The sequence below is a fragment of the Scardinius erythrophthalmus genome, assembly GCF_964197995.2.
Source record: "Scardinius erythrophthalmus genome assembly, chromosome: 1".
In the NCBI taxonomy this organism is placed as follows: domain Eukaryota; kingdom Metazoa; phylum Chordata; class Actinopteri; order Cypriniformes; family Leuciscidae; genus Scardinius; species Scardinius erythrophthalmus.
The window spans coordinates 33900078-33917417 of record NC_138221.1 but is presented as its reverse complement, the minus strand read 5'-3'; the positions used below and the strand labels follow the sequence as shown (position 1 = coordinate 33917417).

General features: G+C 39.6%; 1 protein-coding gene across 1 annotated transcript in view; it reads right to left on the bottom strand.

Annotated features, from left to right (window-relative positions):
- Window positions 1-852: 852 nt before the first annotated feature.
- The window catches only part of lmx1al (LIM homeobox transcription factor 1, alpha-like), a gene marked incomplete at its 5' end in the record, with an annotated part of 18733 nt that continues 2245 nt past the window's right edge, over window positions 853-17340 (bottom strand). The window contains 6 exons of the mRNA XM_081374137.1: window positions 853-1156; window positions 1246-1401; window positions 1487-1604; window positions 2501-2578; window positions 2660-2823; window positions 2934-3166. Of these exons, the coding sequence (XP_081230263.1) occupies window positions 999-1156; window positions 1246-1401; window positions 1487-1604; window positions 2501-2578; window positions 2660-2823; window positions 2934-3166 (907 nt within the window). The 3' untranslated portion in view covers window positions 853-998. The remainder of the gene's footprint in view (window positions 1157-1245; window positions 1402-1486; window positions 1605-2500; window positions 2579-2659; window positions 2824-2933; window positions 3167-17340) is intronic.

Here is a 17340-nt window from a genome sequence, read left to right as displayed (position 1 = left end):
ACCCCCTACTGCTTATTGGCTCACTCTCTCCTCCTCATCATGAGTGGACACGCCCCCTACTGCTTATTGGCTCACTCTCTCCTCCTCATCATGAGTGGACACACCCCCTACTGCTTATTGGCTCACTCTCTCCTCCTCATCATGAGTGGACACGCCCCCTACTTCTGATTTGCAACAAGTGTGTTTTGCTGCTCGGTTTCTCAAAAATTGCTTACTGCACCTTTAAACGTCATCACACCGAACGGGTAAACTCTTCTACACACTAATCCGCTTACACAGCCTCTGTGTTTTTATAATCACACTCTTGCTAACTATTCTAACTCAGAATTAAAACAAAGACTGATGTATTTTTTTGGAAGCTTAAAGGTGGTGATGTTGTAATCATGTGACCATAGTGTAGTTTGTTTATATGTTTAGATTTTTACCTTCACCGATTGTATTTAGGTTTCAACATTTTCAAAAAATTATCATGATGAACAAAACGTGTAAGAAAACTCTCACAGAGCATTTTCTGCAATAATCCAATAGAATAATCATATTGGTGATCTTTTTATCGAGGTACCACTAACTTTTTGGTTGGCCTACAAAACACATCATTATTCAAGCACTGAATGAGAATATAGGGGGAGATTTTGGATACAGCCTTGATCAGTTTGTTAGTTTTACAGTGAGTAGAGGGTGAGGTAACACTTAGACTTCATGAACAGCTGCCTGTTGATGTCTGCACCTATGACTGTCGAAACATTTTTGCGCGATACAGAACAAAAAAAAATAGTGCATATGTTTGATATAAAACATGAGATTCCTATTCTGTCCATGTCATATTGAATTTTTAGGGTCTGGTCATGTCTTAGTTTGACTGGTTAGAGCTTTATTGGCACGACTAAGATATGATTGAGGGACTCATTTAGTTCTGATGATGAAAGACGCCTCCAGTGAGACTCTATTTGTTGCGCCCTGCAGTGGTGGAGGAGCGCTTTAGGTAGGTGGAACCAGGGTCATGAGGTAAAGTAGGAGTTTTGCATCGAGTAGAGGCGATCAATGGGATTTCCTATCCGCCCTGCCAGGACTCCACCATCTGCGGTCGACAAGAGACAGTCCCCAAGATGACTGAGACTTCCATCACTGTCCAAGTCATGGAAAACTGTCTCTGAGTCTGAAATGAATTCGGCGTTCAAACAAAAACATTTCAGTTAACGAAAAAGAATAAGCAATGCCGAAGTTTATACAATCGGAGGCCCTTACCGTAGGAGTGCATCTGCTCGGGGCCGAGCTGTGGTGGCGTGAGCCCGTGTCGGAATTGTTCGCTGCCGTATATGTTCGGATCCAAAGCCAGCAGTTGTTGCCGTGGCAGAGAGGAATATGAGAGCAACCCATCCAGTCCGTGACTGCTGGAGCCGTCTGTGAAGATAGAGCTGGGTTTACACCTTTCATCAAGCCATTTCACACGGTTGTCCTTCCACTCCGCCGTCCGCCCGTGTCTTACCCTCACTGTCATCGTTACTCTGGCGCCCCCCTCTGCTCGGGCCCCTCCTGGTGCCGCCCATCTGCTCCTGTTCCTGCTGTTGCTGCTGCTGCTGCTGTCTGCGAGCGATCTTCTTCATCTGAACACACACACAACAATGCTCTGGTCCAGGAACAACATTCCCATCTAATAGTCATATAATCAAACTAGCCTTTGCCTAGAACGCCTAGCCTAGAACGTGCAGTAACAATAGCAGTGAATAATCCCTGTGTTGTTGGTTGCTAGGTCCGTCTTTCTAAATCTGTCTGTCTATCTATCTATCTATCTATCTATCTATCTATCTATCTATCTATCTATCTATCTATCTATCTATCTATTTATCATTCTCCATCTGTCTGTCTATCGTTATATTTATCTTTCTATCTGTAGGTCTGTCTGTCTATCTATCATTCTATCTGTCTTCCTGAAAGGATTTTTTTTATCTATCTATCTATCTATCTATCTATCTATCTATCTATCTATCTGTCTGTCTGTCTGTCTGTCTGTCTGTCTGTCTGTCTGTCTGTCTGTCTGTCTGTCTGTCATTTTATCTATCTGTCTGTCTGTCTGTCTGTCTGTCTGTCTGTCTGTCTGTCTATCTATCTATCTATCTGTCTGTCTGTCTGTCTGTCTGTCTGTCTGTCTGTCTGTCTATCTATCTATCTGTCTGTCTGTCTGTCTGTCTGTCTGTCTGTCTGTCTGTCATTTTATCTATCTATCTATCTGTCTGTCTGTCTGTCTGTCTGTCTGTCTGTCTGTCTGTCTGTCTGTCTGTCTGTCTATCTATCTATCTATCTATCTATCTATCTATCTATCTATCTATCTATCTATCTGGCTATCGTTCTCTATGTCTGTCTAACGTTCTATCTATCTTTCTTTCTGTCTATCTCCCTGTCTATCTATCATTCTATCTATTGTCTGTCTGTCTATCTCTGTATGTCTGTTGTTCTTTCTGTCTGTCGTTTTATATGTATATATAAAACGATGCCATCCTACCTTTGCTCTCTGATTTTGGAACCACACCTGCACGACTCTCACCGTCAGTCCAGTCTCAGCTGCAAGAGTTTCTCTGACCTGCAACAACAGTGCATGCATGAGATGGACGTAAGTGCTGCTTCCACATACAATACACACAGGCGTCCTGTGACTGCTGACCTTTCGGCAGGGTTTGGAGGACACCTCGAAGGAAGCCTTGAAGGCGCGACGCTGTTGCGTGGTCAAGATGGTACGTGGTCTCTTGGATCTCTTGTGATCCTTCCCATCATCCCCAGCCTTCCCCCCGACGGAGACACCGCCACCCTCCTCATCCTCACTCTTTACTGCGGAGGGAAACTGAGCATTGGCTTAAAGGTGAACTGTGTCGTTTCTTAACTATTTGAACATCTCTTCTCCTTTAATATCAACCTTCAAGTGAGGTCAAGAAGGTTACCAGACTCGGTAGGGGCCGGGCTGATGGCGGCCAGCATCTCTCTCTCCTTCTCGTAGTCTCCCCGGCAGAGCAGCTGTCCCTCCTTTAGCACAAACTCATCACCTCTCTGCAGCCGGCGCTCACACTCGCAGCAGCTGAAGCAGCCCAGGTGATACACCTGCCCCAGGACACGCATGATGAGCTCCGAGCGCCCGATCGCCTGCAGGCACGCACTGCACTTCCGCACGAACAACCTGACACACACACACACACACACACACGTGTCACTGAACGCTCACTTTATGCAATGTTTTGTCTGTGACACTGGGTGGCAATATTTGACAATGCACAAGATGTCACAAGCAACAAAACAAAAATGTATTTAACCCTATAAATCCCACTGTATTCTTTGATACGCAAGTTTCTAAGGCCTCTAAAGTATCAATATGATCAAAACTTATACACAATCTATTACATGCCTTCTGTCGTCTGATTGATAGTTGAGGCTTTTTTTTGTGTAATTGTAAAAACGTCCTCCTTTAGGTCACGACACACATCTTTGCTGTGAAATCTTTACTGATTTTAAGTGAAGAAAGTAAGAATAACTTTTACCCCCGGTTTCACAGACAAGGCTTAAGCTAGTCCCAGACTAAAATGCATGTTTGAGCTGTTTTAAGCTCAATCATATCTCATATCTTAAAATATGTCAGTGCCATTGTTTTGTCTCATGACGCACACCAGTAGGCAATTTTTTTTTCTAAGGCACATTTATAAAAGCAATAAAATGCTTAAATATCCTAATTAAAGTAAAGCCTAATCCTGGCCTTAATAGTTTTTATGATTATTTGATGATGTTTTATTAATAGTTGATGATGAACATTTACTGGACTGACGCAACTTAGGTTTACATGATTAGCCATACGTCTTTTTTTAATTTATGAAAATCATATTAAAATGTGAGCATCAAATATGATCCATCAGGCTTCTGAGAAGCATTTATTATTTGTTCATCTCTCAATCATCATTGCAGTATATGTGACCCTGGATCACAAAACCAGTCTTATGTTGCACGGGTATATTTGTGGCAATAGCTAACAAAACATTGTATGGGTCAAAATTATAGATTTTTCTTTTATGCTAAAAATCATTAGGATATTTTATATAATTAGCTTGTTTGTTCTACTGTTATAAAAATCTCATTGATTTACATTACAAGTTATCAGAAATCGAGGTGTTTTTATCCCATGAGTTTGAGCACCATATAATTTTTTTGTCTAAATGTTAAAAAAATTCCATAAAAAAAACAAAATAAGTCAGGCTTTCTATGTCAGGCTTTACAGGGTCATTTTATTTGCACATATTTATTTGACAGAAACTTTTTCTCAAAGCGGCTTACACTGCATTTAAGATGCACATTTTATCAGTGTATGAATTGATGAACCTGTGATCTTGGTGTTGCTAGCACCGTGCGCTTTGGTGAATGTTTTAAACTTATCAATGATTTTCTAAGATGATAAACAGTTACAGTGACTTACAGGGCAAAAGTGCGCAAATGTATTAAGAAGGTCATTTGTCCCACTACCAATGCCCGCAAATTCCTCTCTTTAAACAGTGTTTTCCTTTGACGTGGCTCATCAACATCACAATTCATTTTAAAGGCACTCTCGCTCTTCAATCCCCACCAAACCCCTCGTTTTTTCCCTCCTCTCTCCCCTCCCTCACCGCTTGATATTTTCTGCCAGAATTCCCTGTCCTCCCTCCCGTCCTCCCTCCCCAGCTCCGTGAAACTAATAAAGACAGGATTAATTAGATTGTTGTTTAAACAGTGCGATGCCCAGACAGACGCTGTAAACTCATAACCAGGGATTGAGGATAGCATGGGGTTAATCTCTCCTCTCTCTTTTTCACACACTCGAATAAACACACCATACTCACACACACACACACACACATTTACCAGCACCTATATTCGGCCGTGCTCATGTGCGCTCATAATTATTGACAGGTACCCACAGATGGACCTGTAGACGCTCGATGACAATCTAATCCTTATGTACATTTCATTAAGCCAAAGCAACAGTCACCATTCACCCACAATGTGGCATGAACCTATGTGAAGTTACTGTCAAACACCTGAACTGGACAATAGTTTATACATGCTGGCATGATTTTAGGCTGTTGTGTGTTGCTATGTGGTTGTTAGGGTGTTCTGGGCGATTGCTTACTGTCCCATATCAAAAAAAAGCCAAGTCTATGATATTGTGGTCTCAGGACGTGCGTCAGTGTACATGGATTTTTCAGCCTTTTTTTCGTTAACCAGGTGAAAATCATCAAAAAGCCGCCCAATTTGATGCATCATTCTATCACAGTGCAGGACAAGCGATCATTTAAAGGAATAGTTCACCCAACAAATGAACATTATGACAAGAACTACCCCTTTTAATACTTGTGCTTAAGGGTTTGTTCAGATCCCTAACCTTAAATACACTCTTAAAAATAAAGGATCTTTATTGGCATCAATGTTTCCATGAAGAGCCTTTAACATCCATGGAATCTTTCCATTGCACAAAAGGTTCTTTATATTGGAAAAAGGGTTCTTTAGATTTCTTAAAACGTTCTACACACTAAGAAAAAATGGTTATTTTAAGAACTGTTGACTGAAAGGTTTCTTTGGGAAACCAAAACTGGTTCATCAATGGCATTGCTGTGAAAACCCCCCATTTATGAGCAGTAAATAAAGCTGAAACCTGCTTTAAGCAATGACCACTAATTAAATTAAAAGCACACATATAAGAGGCAAATTGAATTATTAGATGCTGTCACACATGATAAGATGAAAACAAAACATGTTGGAGGCGAAGAACAGATGAAAGGCACATTTGATGGATAACACAGACTTCATGACAGTTGCAGAGACGGATTGCCCCAGTTCTTGTGTGTGTGTAGGAGATGAAGGTGTCATATCAGAAATCTGCTGAAGGAAGAGCCAGCCAGGTCCACACATTATAGCCTCTAATCTGCACAGATATGATGATCCTGTCCGAAACGCAGCTGCTATGGCTAATCTGTCTCAATCCATCTGCCAAAAATGCCAAATTACCCAAATCACCACCTACTCCACCCAGATCAAAGAAGTCCAACTCTAAAATCCCTGAGCAACATTCATTCAGCCACTGACCGTAAGAGTGCATCGCGTGAAACCTGTCAAACATTCCCGGGTCATACTTCACGAAACCAAAATAAATAAGTGAGAAATGATATTGTTGAAATGTGATCGGGACACCTTTAGTGACATTCACCACAAACTTTAAAAGGGGATCAAATGTTCTTGAAAAAAAAAAAAAAAAACGCTGCAAACACAGACATGTTATACATGATGGTTACTTAAATAACAATATATTTCATACTTGAACAGACAGATCTGAAAACCAGAGTTAACTGAGGATGAAACTATCTTGGGGGAAAGAAATTATGGGTGCGAGGGGAAAAAAATCAGGCGATATGTATGAACAAGTTGTGTTCATGATGTCAATTCAATAAAGTTTTACATAAATCTATAGCCAAATCATAGTGTGGGGGCCTAATCCATGCACGAACACATAATTTTACATAATCAAACACTTACTGTCATAGTTGCAAGGTTTATCCCACAGACTTTGGTGCATCTTTGTATATATAGGGAGTCAGTATGTAAATCATACATGTACACATAATTGCAAGGGTTGGTGCTGTGCGTGTGTGTGTGTGTGTGTGTGTGTGTGTATGAGCGAGAGAGAAAGAAAGAGAGCGGATATTGCTGTGAGGGAAGGTGGCTCAGAGCCAGGGTTCAGTAATCACATCATCTTCTTTTATTAAATCTCACTGCACTGCTTCTGCGTTATTAAAATCTCCCAGCATTCCCCACAACCCACTCCCGCCACCCTCCCTCCCCGACACGCACGCACACCAATATTCACAATGATGAAATATGAGAAAGCCAACAGGTAGCTGATAAAAATGTACACATCAGACCACTCGAACGCAAAAGAGAAAGCACAGGTGAGCAGCTAAACTGTTCAGTACTGACACATTTTATACTGACCCAATCATGTCACAGACGCACACTTGCGTACGCACTTGCTAGAAAACCAGCTTTTTTAACTTAACATGCAATGAATGCAATTCTCAAAACATGCACAAAGTACTGAAATGATAATCGACTGGTGGCATGCAGGATTTAATTGTCTAATTAAGTTTGATTGCATTGAGACACATCATCACATCATTGAATGCTAATAAAACAACAAATAGTGTCATTGTACACCATCAAATATTCTTTACCACTCTCAGCTGAATTCAGATGGTAACATTTATGGCTTATTAGTCATATGAAGAACACTTCAACAGGCTCATTAGAAAGAGTACTGTCTATCAAGGTAGCAATAAAGTAAAAATCACATTTCTTATGTAGTGAGAATAATGAGAATATATTTTTTTAGATGATCCTGTAGAAATCATGGGTGAAAAATACCAGTAACACTTTTCAATAAGGTTCCATTTGTCAACGTTAGTTAACTATTATATAGTTAACTTGAACTAACAATGAAAAATAATTCTAAAGCATTTATTAATCTTAGTTAATGTTAATTTCATTATTTATAAATACATTATTAAAATCAAAAGTTTTATCTGTTAATATTATTGAACATGTACTAACAATGAACAGTTGTATATTTATTAACTAGCGTTAACAAAGATCAATAAGTCAAAGATTAATACAGTTATATGTAACAAATCTTTTTTGTTTTTCATGTTAGTTAAAGCATTAATGTTAACTGATGGGACATTATTGTAAAGTGATACCAAAATACATTTTATGAGTGATAATGGTGTGATTTACTTAATACCAACATTTCTCATGAGCTTTTCTTTTGTTGATTTGCACCAATAGAACAGAGAAATGTTCATGCTGTCATTGATTCTGTAATGAATGAAACATTCTAGATGTAGATAAAGGAACTTTCAACACGATCTCATGAAAGTGCGTATCTATAGCACGAATGATATTTCTCGTATCATTTATACGCCAAAACGAGTTTTTGCGTTCAAATGATACGCACTGTAAACCCCTTGGGTAGGATAAGGGATGAGGAGAGCCTGCGTAATACACGCCATAAAGTGCGTATCATATGCACGCGAAAACTGCGTATCATATGTACGCAAAAACTCATCATTCATCATTCGTGCTATAGATACGCATGTTACACTAATAAAAGTAATTTTGAAGGGTCCAACCAGGCAATTTACTCATCGGCCATTTACTCGCCTTCATGTCATTTCAAACCTTTATTGGCTTTCTGGTTTGCTTACTTGGGGACACTTAATATCTAACAATATTATTGATCTGCCTGCATTGACACCATTTAAATGAGAAATGAGCTGGATGATGACATCACTGTTTTCTCCAGAGCGGCTGTATAGATAAATGAACTTAATTAATAACTTTTCTACAATAGGAATTAACCATTGTTGCACTTACTTAAGCTGGACTATGACGCTATTTTCTTCTAGATCTGCTGAACAGCAGAAATAAACTTTTTTGCATTATTTTCCTGTTATCACTTATCTGTTTTGTAAAAAGCTCTATGGAAATAAAGGTGACTTTATGACTTTTTTCTTCTTTGGCTACGTCTCTACATTCATCCGGATACATTTGAAAACTGTGTTTTCGTTTTCAAAATGCTCTGTCCACACTAACGTTTTCAAGCATTTTCCAAAATCCACACTGAAATGTCAGAAAACGCTAAATTCATCTTACTGCACATGCAGCAACCTCAAGAAAGCTCACTGAGATGATACAGACGGAAAAGGCATAATAAAGTTACCATGCTATTTTTCACCTGGCAGGATAATTTTATTTAGCTAAATATCTTACCATTCACTTATGCGTCCAGGTCGCATCAGTCACCATTGGGCTACATGTTTGGTCTAATACGTAGCTCCTCTCATGTTTTGCCACAGGACAGCAATTGCGAGTATGTTTTCTGTCATCTTTGCAGGACTGCGATATGAAGAGTGTGCAAAATAACATATATTTAACAACAGTGTAAAAGTGAATAGCACAATAGCGTAAGCATACATATCTATCAGTTCAATATGCATCACATGGCTAAACATGCGTCATCGTTTTCGTATTACTACGTTTTCACAGTCCCACTTGGGAAAGCATTTTCAAAAAGCTCAGTTTTCGCAGGACAAAAACGCCATCTCAGTGTGGACGGAAGGTCAAATCAGAGAGAAAAAGGGTCTGTACAGTGAATGTCAATGGGGTCCAAAACAACCCTGGGGATTTTTTTCAAAATATCTTCTTTTTTTGTTCCGCAGAAGAAACTAATTCACTCAGCTTTGGGACAACATCAGGGAACTGATGACAATTTTGTGGGGAACTATGCCTTCGACACATTTCCACTGTAGCAATGATGTCTCATTCCTCAAATAAATTTCCGAAAACCTACAAAATGCATGGTAATTCACTTTCCACTTGTCAACAGACCAAATTCTGATTCATAACATGCCACCGTTACATCTTATGAAGAGCATTTCACTATTTCGAGACGATAATGCACCACTGATGTGCTGACGTACTTATTGTGATACATTTCCTGACTGACAGCAAGACCTGTCCATACATTACAAACATTTCCAGCGTCCCTTGTGTGTATGTGCGACGCTCAAGGGTTCAGAGTCCGACAGGATCGATGTGTTGAGTTGTGTGAGGCGAGAGTGAGTCTGCGAGTGTGTGTGTGTTTGGATAAAACAGCTAATCCCCAGGCCACCAGAACGCAATATCCTGTCAGCCAGATTCTCATTTCCTGTCTCTCTGTGGCAGTGCGAGAAGGGAAAAAAAGACGCGTTGAGGGGGGACGGGGGATTCGTTGCCCCAGAAACAGAAGATACGGCAGCCCTGTTTGAGGATATCTATGGCATTCTTCCTATCTCTCCCCCTCCCGCTTTCATTTTTTTGCCGTTCTTCTTTTATTATCTCAGATTTAATAAAGCCAAGGCGAGCAGCTTGTTCTGCCATGAAACATTTATTAGCCGTCTGTAATGAAATTGTTGTGCGGGAGGCGAGGTGATGGAGACTCATCACGCATTATGCAAAAACAGTGGCAATATCACGAGAGGAGACACCTCGAGCTCATCTCTCCTCTTCCTCTGTCATCTTCCTCTCTCCACCTCTGTTTGTCACCTCCATGGCCTTCTGGGTTCCCCTGAGCTCTTCTCTCCCTCCATCATTCCCTTACAAGTCTGATACGTACATACACTCTCAAAAATAAAGGTTCTTTATTGGAATCGATGGTTCCATAAAGAACCTTTAAAATCTATGGAATCTTTACATAGCACAAAAGGTTCTTTATAGTGGAGAACGTTCCTCAGATTATTAAAATGTTCTTCACACCATAAAAAAAAATGTATTGAAAGGTTCTTTGCCATGGAAAAAAACCCAAAATGTTTTTTTCCGTGATGGCACCTTTATTTTTAAGAGCTTTAAACATGGGCTAATGGGAGCTTCAGGTGTAGAAAAACTCAAAAAACAAAAACTCATTTTCCTATAGCAGTAATGCAGGTGAGAAAATATTACTGAACACCTAATGAGCCCCATGGCTTTAACTACCACAATGTGTTTACATATACAAAACATATTCACCAACAGGACTAAACACACAAGGTTCTGTATGTTTAAAACTAATACTCGGTTTGGGGTGGTGCCATTGATCTTAAACTAGAAGCTGGATTTTTATATTTAGAAAGTGTGAGTGGCTCGCCACAATGACGCTAGGGGTTACGATGCAGTTGTGTACTAAGGTTTACAAGGAAGAGACTGCTTCTATGCCTTCGACACTTTCCACGGCTTCAGTCTTTATCACATTGTGTCTGGCTGTATAGACCACAATATAAGTGTGAATGGTAATACTAATAGCCTTATTATTACCATTAACCTGCAATCACCACTAACTTGCTTATTGACTCAGTAGCGAATCCAAGGTACGGCAACGTCCTCCATCAGAGCCCATGTGTCATATTCCTGTCTGACAGTACAACAACTCTCTAACCACAACACAGCTTGTAGTCACGTCTAGGAACATAATTAGCAGCGTTCCCAATCAAGACCCCTCCACCCCCCTCCCTGTTCCCACAGACACAAAGAGACAGCGAGCAATGAGATGATTAAGCGAAAATGTGGGATAAACGGAGAGATAAACTGATTGGTGTCATCCCGGCTATAAATCTCAACAAGTAGGAAATGAAGTTTGGAACAGAAATATTATTAGAAATCAGACAGTGATGGACGAGCTAGAGAAGAGATGCATGGGGAGGAAGAGAGACCGAGCAGAAGAACGTTTCTGTAACCATTAACCTAAAAGCTCATAATGACAGCAATTTTGTTAGAGGGTGTGACTGTAAATGGTGATTTCCATAGAAAAAAAATATTATTTAGAGTTTGCTCTTTCAAAGTACTGGAGACCTAATTGAAAGAAACTCTTGGTCCTTAAAGGACAAGTTCGGTATTTTACACTTAAAGCCCTGTTTACAGATCGTTTCTGATGAAATAGAACGGTTAAGATTAAAATTTGGACACATGCTGCTGTCCCGAGAATTTTAGGTTTATTTCGCTTTCCCCCCCACCTACACAATGGCAGCCTATGGGCACTGGAACAATCCTTCATAAAACGCATTAAACTTTCGATTACAAAGACGTGAAACTCACCGAGTGGTCAGGGGTGTTCACTGATATTCTCACACAAAAATCGCTGCAAAAGATGCTTTCCAACAGGTTTTATCGTAGTTTTTGTCCAACTCCATTGACTTGAATTGGATGGGCTGTGAGGTACGGTATTACTCCGCCGCTGCTTCTTCTGCTTCTTCTGTGTATTCAATGAAATGCCAGTGGTTTGCTTGCAATTGGCAAAGGTGCATTATCGCCACCAACTGGGCTGGAGTGTCTATTATTCAAGCTCTCAAGGGAAGAATCTACGGGTGTGAGACGTTTGAAAAAATAGGTCCACAGTTTTACAACGAATGGTAAAACACCTGTTGGAAAGCATCTTTTGCAGCGATTTTTGTGTGAGCATATCAGTGAACACCCCTGACCACTCGGTGAGTTTCACGTCTTTGTAAACGAAAGTTTAATGCGTTTTAGGAAGGATTGTTCCAGTGCCCATAGGCTGCCATTGTGTAGGTGGGGGGAAAGCGAAATAAACCTAAAATTCTCGGGACAGCAGCATGTGTCCAAATTTTAATCTTAACCATTCTATATCATCAGAAACGATCTGTAAACAGAGCTTTAAGTGTAAAATACCGAACTTGTCCTTTAACTCAACCTGCTTGCAATCGCATTATTCTCTATAGGGCACAGCTGATTGGTTCCTGCTGTATCAATAGCTAATGCGCTCCCAGCTCAACCTCAGCAGTGCAGCACGCTTTCAGAAACCCTCCACCTTCCCCAGCTCCACCTGTATAAATCTGGGTAATTCATGTATGCTACATTGTACAGCAGCAGCATGTCTCATCTATTCTGCCAAGACCAAATATATCAACATTGTCATTTCCATTACCATGCCAAACATTCTGAGAGTTGTCATGACAGAAATAACATTACAGAGAAAAGGTTAGTAAGGGATGTTTTCATACTAAAATCATTTAACATAGTATTTTAACATTTATGGATTGCACTTACACTTCCCTCACGGTAAAACAGTTTTTGTGAAATGGAGGGACAAGTGGAAATAAACGTTTGTGCTAATTAATATTATGCCATACATTCTGGATCTGAAATAAACTTGAATCCTTATTGAATCTGAAATATTAAAAGCATCAAGTATCAACTTTGTCTCAAATGTTTTTTCCTAAAAATCCTTATGGTATATCGATATTGAATAAATATTAGATTTTTGATTGCAGGCTTTGATATTTTGGCAAATCTAAGCACAATTTAGGACATTTTTGAGAAATTCTCAAAAGCACACATGATATTCTGGGGTTCTTTTTTTAGGAGAAATGTCTGAGAAGCAGGAGACTTTAACAAAAATCACTATTTGCTGTCTAGGAGAAACAACTAAGATCTAAGATATCAAATTTGTGATTTTTTTTCGTTCTTATGGGTTCCTCCTAGCATTACACACTGGGGGCTGTTTTCGTTCTGTTTCCCACCCCGCAGAGTGATCTATTAAACTTGGGGTGTCTTAAATATCCGCTCCCCTGTCTCCACTCTGATAGGCCTCCGAGACCTTCGCTTGTCTAATTTTCTGCCAGGGATCCAGGCACCGTACCCTGGGGCTGAGAGCCTTTATTGGTCTGGGACTGGTTTCACTTGGCTGGGCTGCACGTGCTTTATCTACTGGCTGTGTGGTGTCGAAGTCAGCCGGGAAGACGATGATGGAGAGTATTTGACCATTTCAGGGATGTTAGCAAGCATATGTGGGTTTAATGAATAGGGGTTTGGCTTTGAGTTTGGTTTTGGAAAGTGTGTGGGTGTTGCTGGAATGATCGAGAAATGAATAGTAAATGAGTCAGATTTCTGATAGCAAGAACTTCAGGGACTGGAGACTGAATGTACGCAATCTTAAAGAAGGAAAGATAATAAATAAAGTTCAAAATGTAGATTCGGAAGAAGCCTAATCATTCAGTCCAGTCAATCATAATTTCTAGCCGTCCTAGTGACAATTCTTCCACCATCTCCTCCTCTATTCCATTCTTTCTCTTTCTATGCAATATTGTTAGGGAGGTTTCCTCAGAGCTCGAGTACTATTAGGACTGGATGAACAAACTCGTGAAAAAAATGTAATCGTTTGTGATGTGATCTAAAAATGTATGCTGTTTGCATGTTTGTTGTATTATTGTGTGCATTAATCCAAGTGAAACAATTTTTTTCTTAGTAATCTTTCATTAAAAAGTCCTCTGAAACAAATCCTTTTTACAACCCCTTTGCTTAATCCTTACATTTTGGTATTTTATGTCAACTTTTGATGATCCGATTTAAGTCGGCTATTTACTAAATGCATCTAAATGTTGATCTTGTTGATCATACACGCATTTCATTTTTTACTTGTGTTCCTCTCTGGTGACGTTTTCAGAATTCTCCACTCATTTAGTCCACTTAAACCCCGCCTCACAAACCCTTACAATCGACTTACATTCAGATCACATCCAATTAACAGCCGATGGATAGAACCAAGTGCCCAACCTACTTTTTTCTCTTTTCCGATAACCCATTTCACTCAGATACACGTCACAATGCGGAAAAAAAGATCTGTCGCTATACTTTGTATTATTATGACTTGAAAATAACCTATCCTACATGGGGAGAATGCATGGTAATGCATTTTTCTCAGTGAATACCGTTTCACTTGAAACTATGAAACTAAAATGTGTTGTCAGTGCTGTTTAAGGGGACCTTTCTACCCCAACTAACTTTATTTTAAATAATATTTTCTAGATAATTTTGTACAGTAGAATGTTAGCACAAGAAAGCTTTTTTTTTGTGCCCAAATTCCTTTACTCCTATTCCTTTTTATTTTTTTACACCATCAAAGATTCCTTGGCACCCCAAAAAATGGAGCGCACACCTGCTGTAGACCGAGCAGAGGTAAAGAGGCAGGTGTGTGCTGACGGACAGACAGCAGAGAACACAAGGAGACATTGTTGTGGATACACTCAAGGTCAGCCGCACAAGAGTGTGCCAAGTTTCCTCCACAAATACACCACATACCACGCCGCAGCCTCGATATTCACAAATAACATCTGCAAACCAAACCTTTGCCTGTACCTTTCTTACTTTCTTAACAAATGGGATGAGATGAGAGAACGTTAAGTCTCTAAAGAGGCCATATGATGCTTTTTTATGCTTTCCTTTTCCTTTAGTGTGGAATATATCTGATTGTGCATGTATCAGATCTGCAAAGTTATAACGCTCATAGTCTCCCAGAAAGAGGTTTATTCTATGTAACAGAGAACATTGATCCAGACCTGCCTAAAACGCCTCAATCCTACTTTCGCAAACGTCTACGCCACAATGTGACATAGCATAATGCCCGCCCAAAGGCATATGCAAAGAAAGAAGGCGAGGCTTCAGTGTTGTCGCCATGTTTTGGCATGTGCGTTTCCCGTACAGCGCTGTAACTGTTTCTAACCAACTAGGCACGACTGTTTCCGAAACGTCTTACCTCATAGTAATGGTCGCACCTCTCTCTGTCATTTGAACAACATTGGTTCAGCAATAAATATATGGTTCGGGCTCAAACTGATACAGTCAAATCAACGACATTAATAACTGTGTGTTTACAGTTGCTTTAGAAGCCATGGAAGCTGAGGTTCGCGATTATGGTAAAGGGGTGTTACATTTCTGACACAGGCTTGAAGTCTTTGACCAATCACAAACCATGGGGTCAGCTGGCCAATCAGAGCACTCTGTGGGCTTTTCGGAAGGAGGGGCTTTTTTCCGAACTCAATCAGAGCGTTTCAGACAGACTGGGAATAGAGGTGCTGCAATAAAGCAGTATGTCAAAAATAATATGTTTTTTGGACATTTAACACCCAGTAAACAAAATAATGAACTTTTAAAATAGCATCTTCCTTTAAAGGAAACTCCACCATTTCAGAATAGTGAAAAAGTCTGTCTGATGATACAAATTAATCAATCTCATGGGAATAACGGCACCAGCCTGCACAAGAACAGTTTTACCGTGCTACGATCCCAGAACAACCTTCTCATCGGTAATCGTTGATCACTTTTACCCTCATTATGACATCCTTGCTGCAAGCCCTCATGCACAACAATTATCAAATCTATTGTCCCATTTTTCTTCAATGGTGTCAAGAAAAGCAATGTCAGTTAATATGATAATTGCATACCCTGGAATAGTCCTGGATCTCAGGTGATCTATCATCCTAGGAACATATAGAATTATTTCATACTCCCATTGGGAATTCTTCCACCTTACTTTTCCATCTTCTTTTATTCTCTCCTGCCCTTCTTATTTCTTTCTGTTGGCCTCCAGATGTCAGCAACAGAGGGAGTGTCCACACTTCTCAGCAGCGTCTGACACTTCTCATAACAGTGATAACAGGCCACAAAATCGCCCTTCAACTGTCCGCACTCCTGGTGATGTCACTGACAAATTATGGTTGCTCGGAATCTCCCTCTGACCCAAACAGATACGGAATGATTCATCAGAGAAAAATGTAAATTCTGTCTTTATTCACTTCTATAGTCACTATAGTCATTCCAAAGACTTGGAATATAGTGCACGAGTCATATGAACTGCTTTAATGGTTCTTCCGATTTCTCCTTTGTTTTCCACAGAAATTTGGGTTTGGAATAATATGAGGGTGAGTAAATGTTTTCAATGCACTACGTTTACATACACTCAAATAATTAGTTTATAATCAGATGAATGGCCTGTAAAAGCCTTAATGTGAACACCTTGATTGATCTTGAATGAAAGTGAAAGGTATGATGGGATTGAAAGAGGTGGTGTAGACGGTCTAGACCTAAAATAATCCGATCATCAGGAAAACATTAAGCATGTAAACACTTGATTCTGACTATTTTCTCAATCAGTTAAATTCAGTCATTTAAAAATAACTTGCCCTAATGTACTGTATGCATACATCTTATGAACTAGCATGTTTATTTACGTCTCACGTCTTACAAACTGGTCAGTGGAGAAGACTAAATAGTTTCTAAATATTTGCTAAGAAGCTCTTCTGACATGTATGTCATTGTTCTTTCTTTATTTCTTTTTCATCATGTCAAAAAAAGCAATTATACTCACTATAGCTCCATCACGGCGGCTTTCTCCATATTTGAACTGCACATGCACTGAGGTTTTGTTCAAGCACATGTAAATGAATATGTGAATTGGATTGCAACGTTTTAAATAAACATCGAATTGATTCATTCTGTTTTACAAAAATAATGCATGTAAACATACCTTATGAGGACAAAACTATGCCTTTAAGAGACAGATTTGATCTACAGCCTTACTCATACATATTCTAAACGTAAAACTGATATTTAAAGGTAGGGTAGACAATTTCAAAGAGGCTAGCAATAGCGAGCTAGCATTGAAAGCATAATATAAGATCCCACCCTCCCTTAAGAGAGCTCTCTAAAGTCACAGCTCCTTCAAAACACATGAACTCACACAGCAAGAGTATCTGCAAAGCGTCACAAGAGACGGCGTTAAACTACCTCATGTCTCAAAGCACATAACATAACAATAATACTGAAAGTAAACAACTTTTTTTTTTTTTTTTCTGAAAGTAAACAACTTAAACACCTCTGAATTGTACCACCTGACTGCTGCAGGTTAATTTTGGAGTTGATTATGTTTCTTTGAAGTGTCATGACAAATCGGGTCCTCCCTCGAAATCCATTTTTTATCAA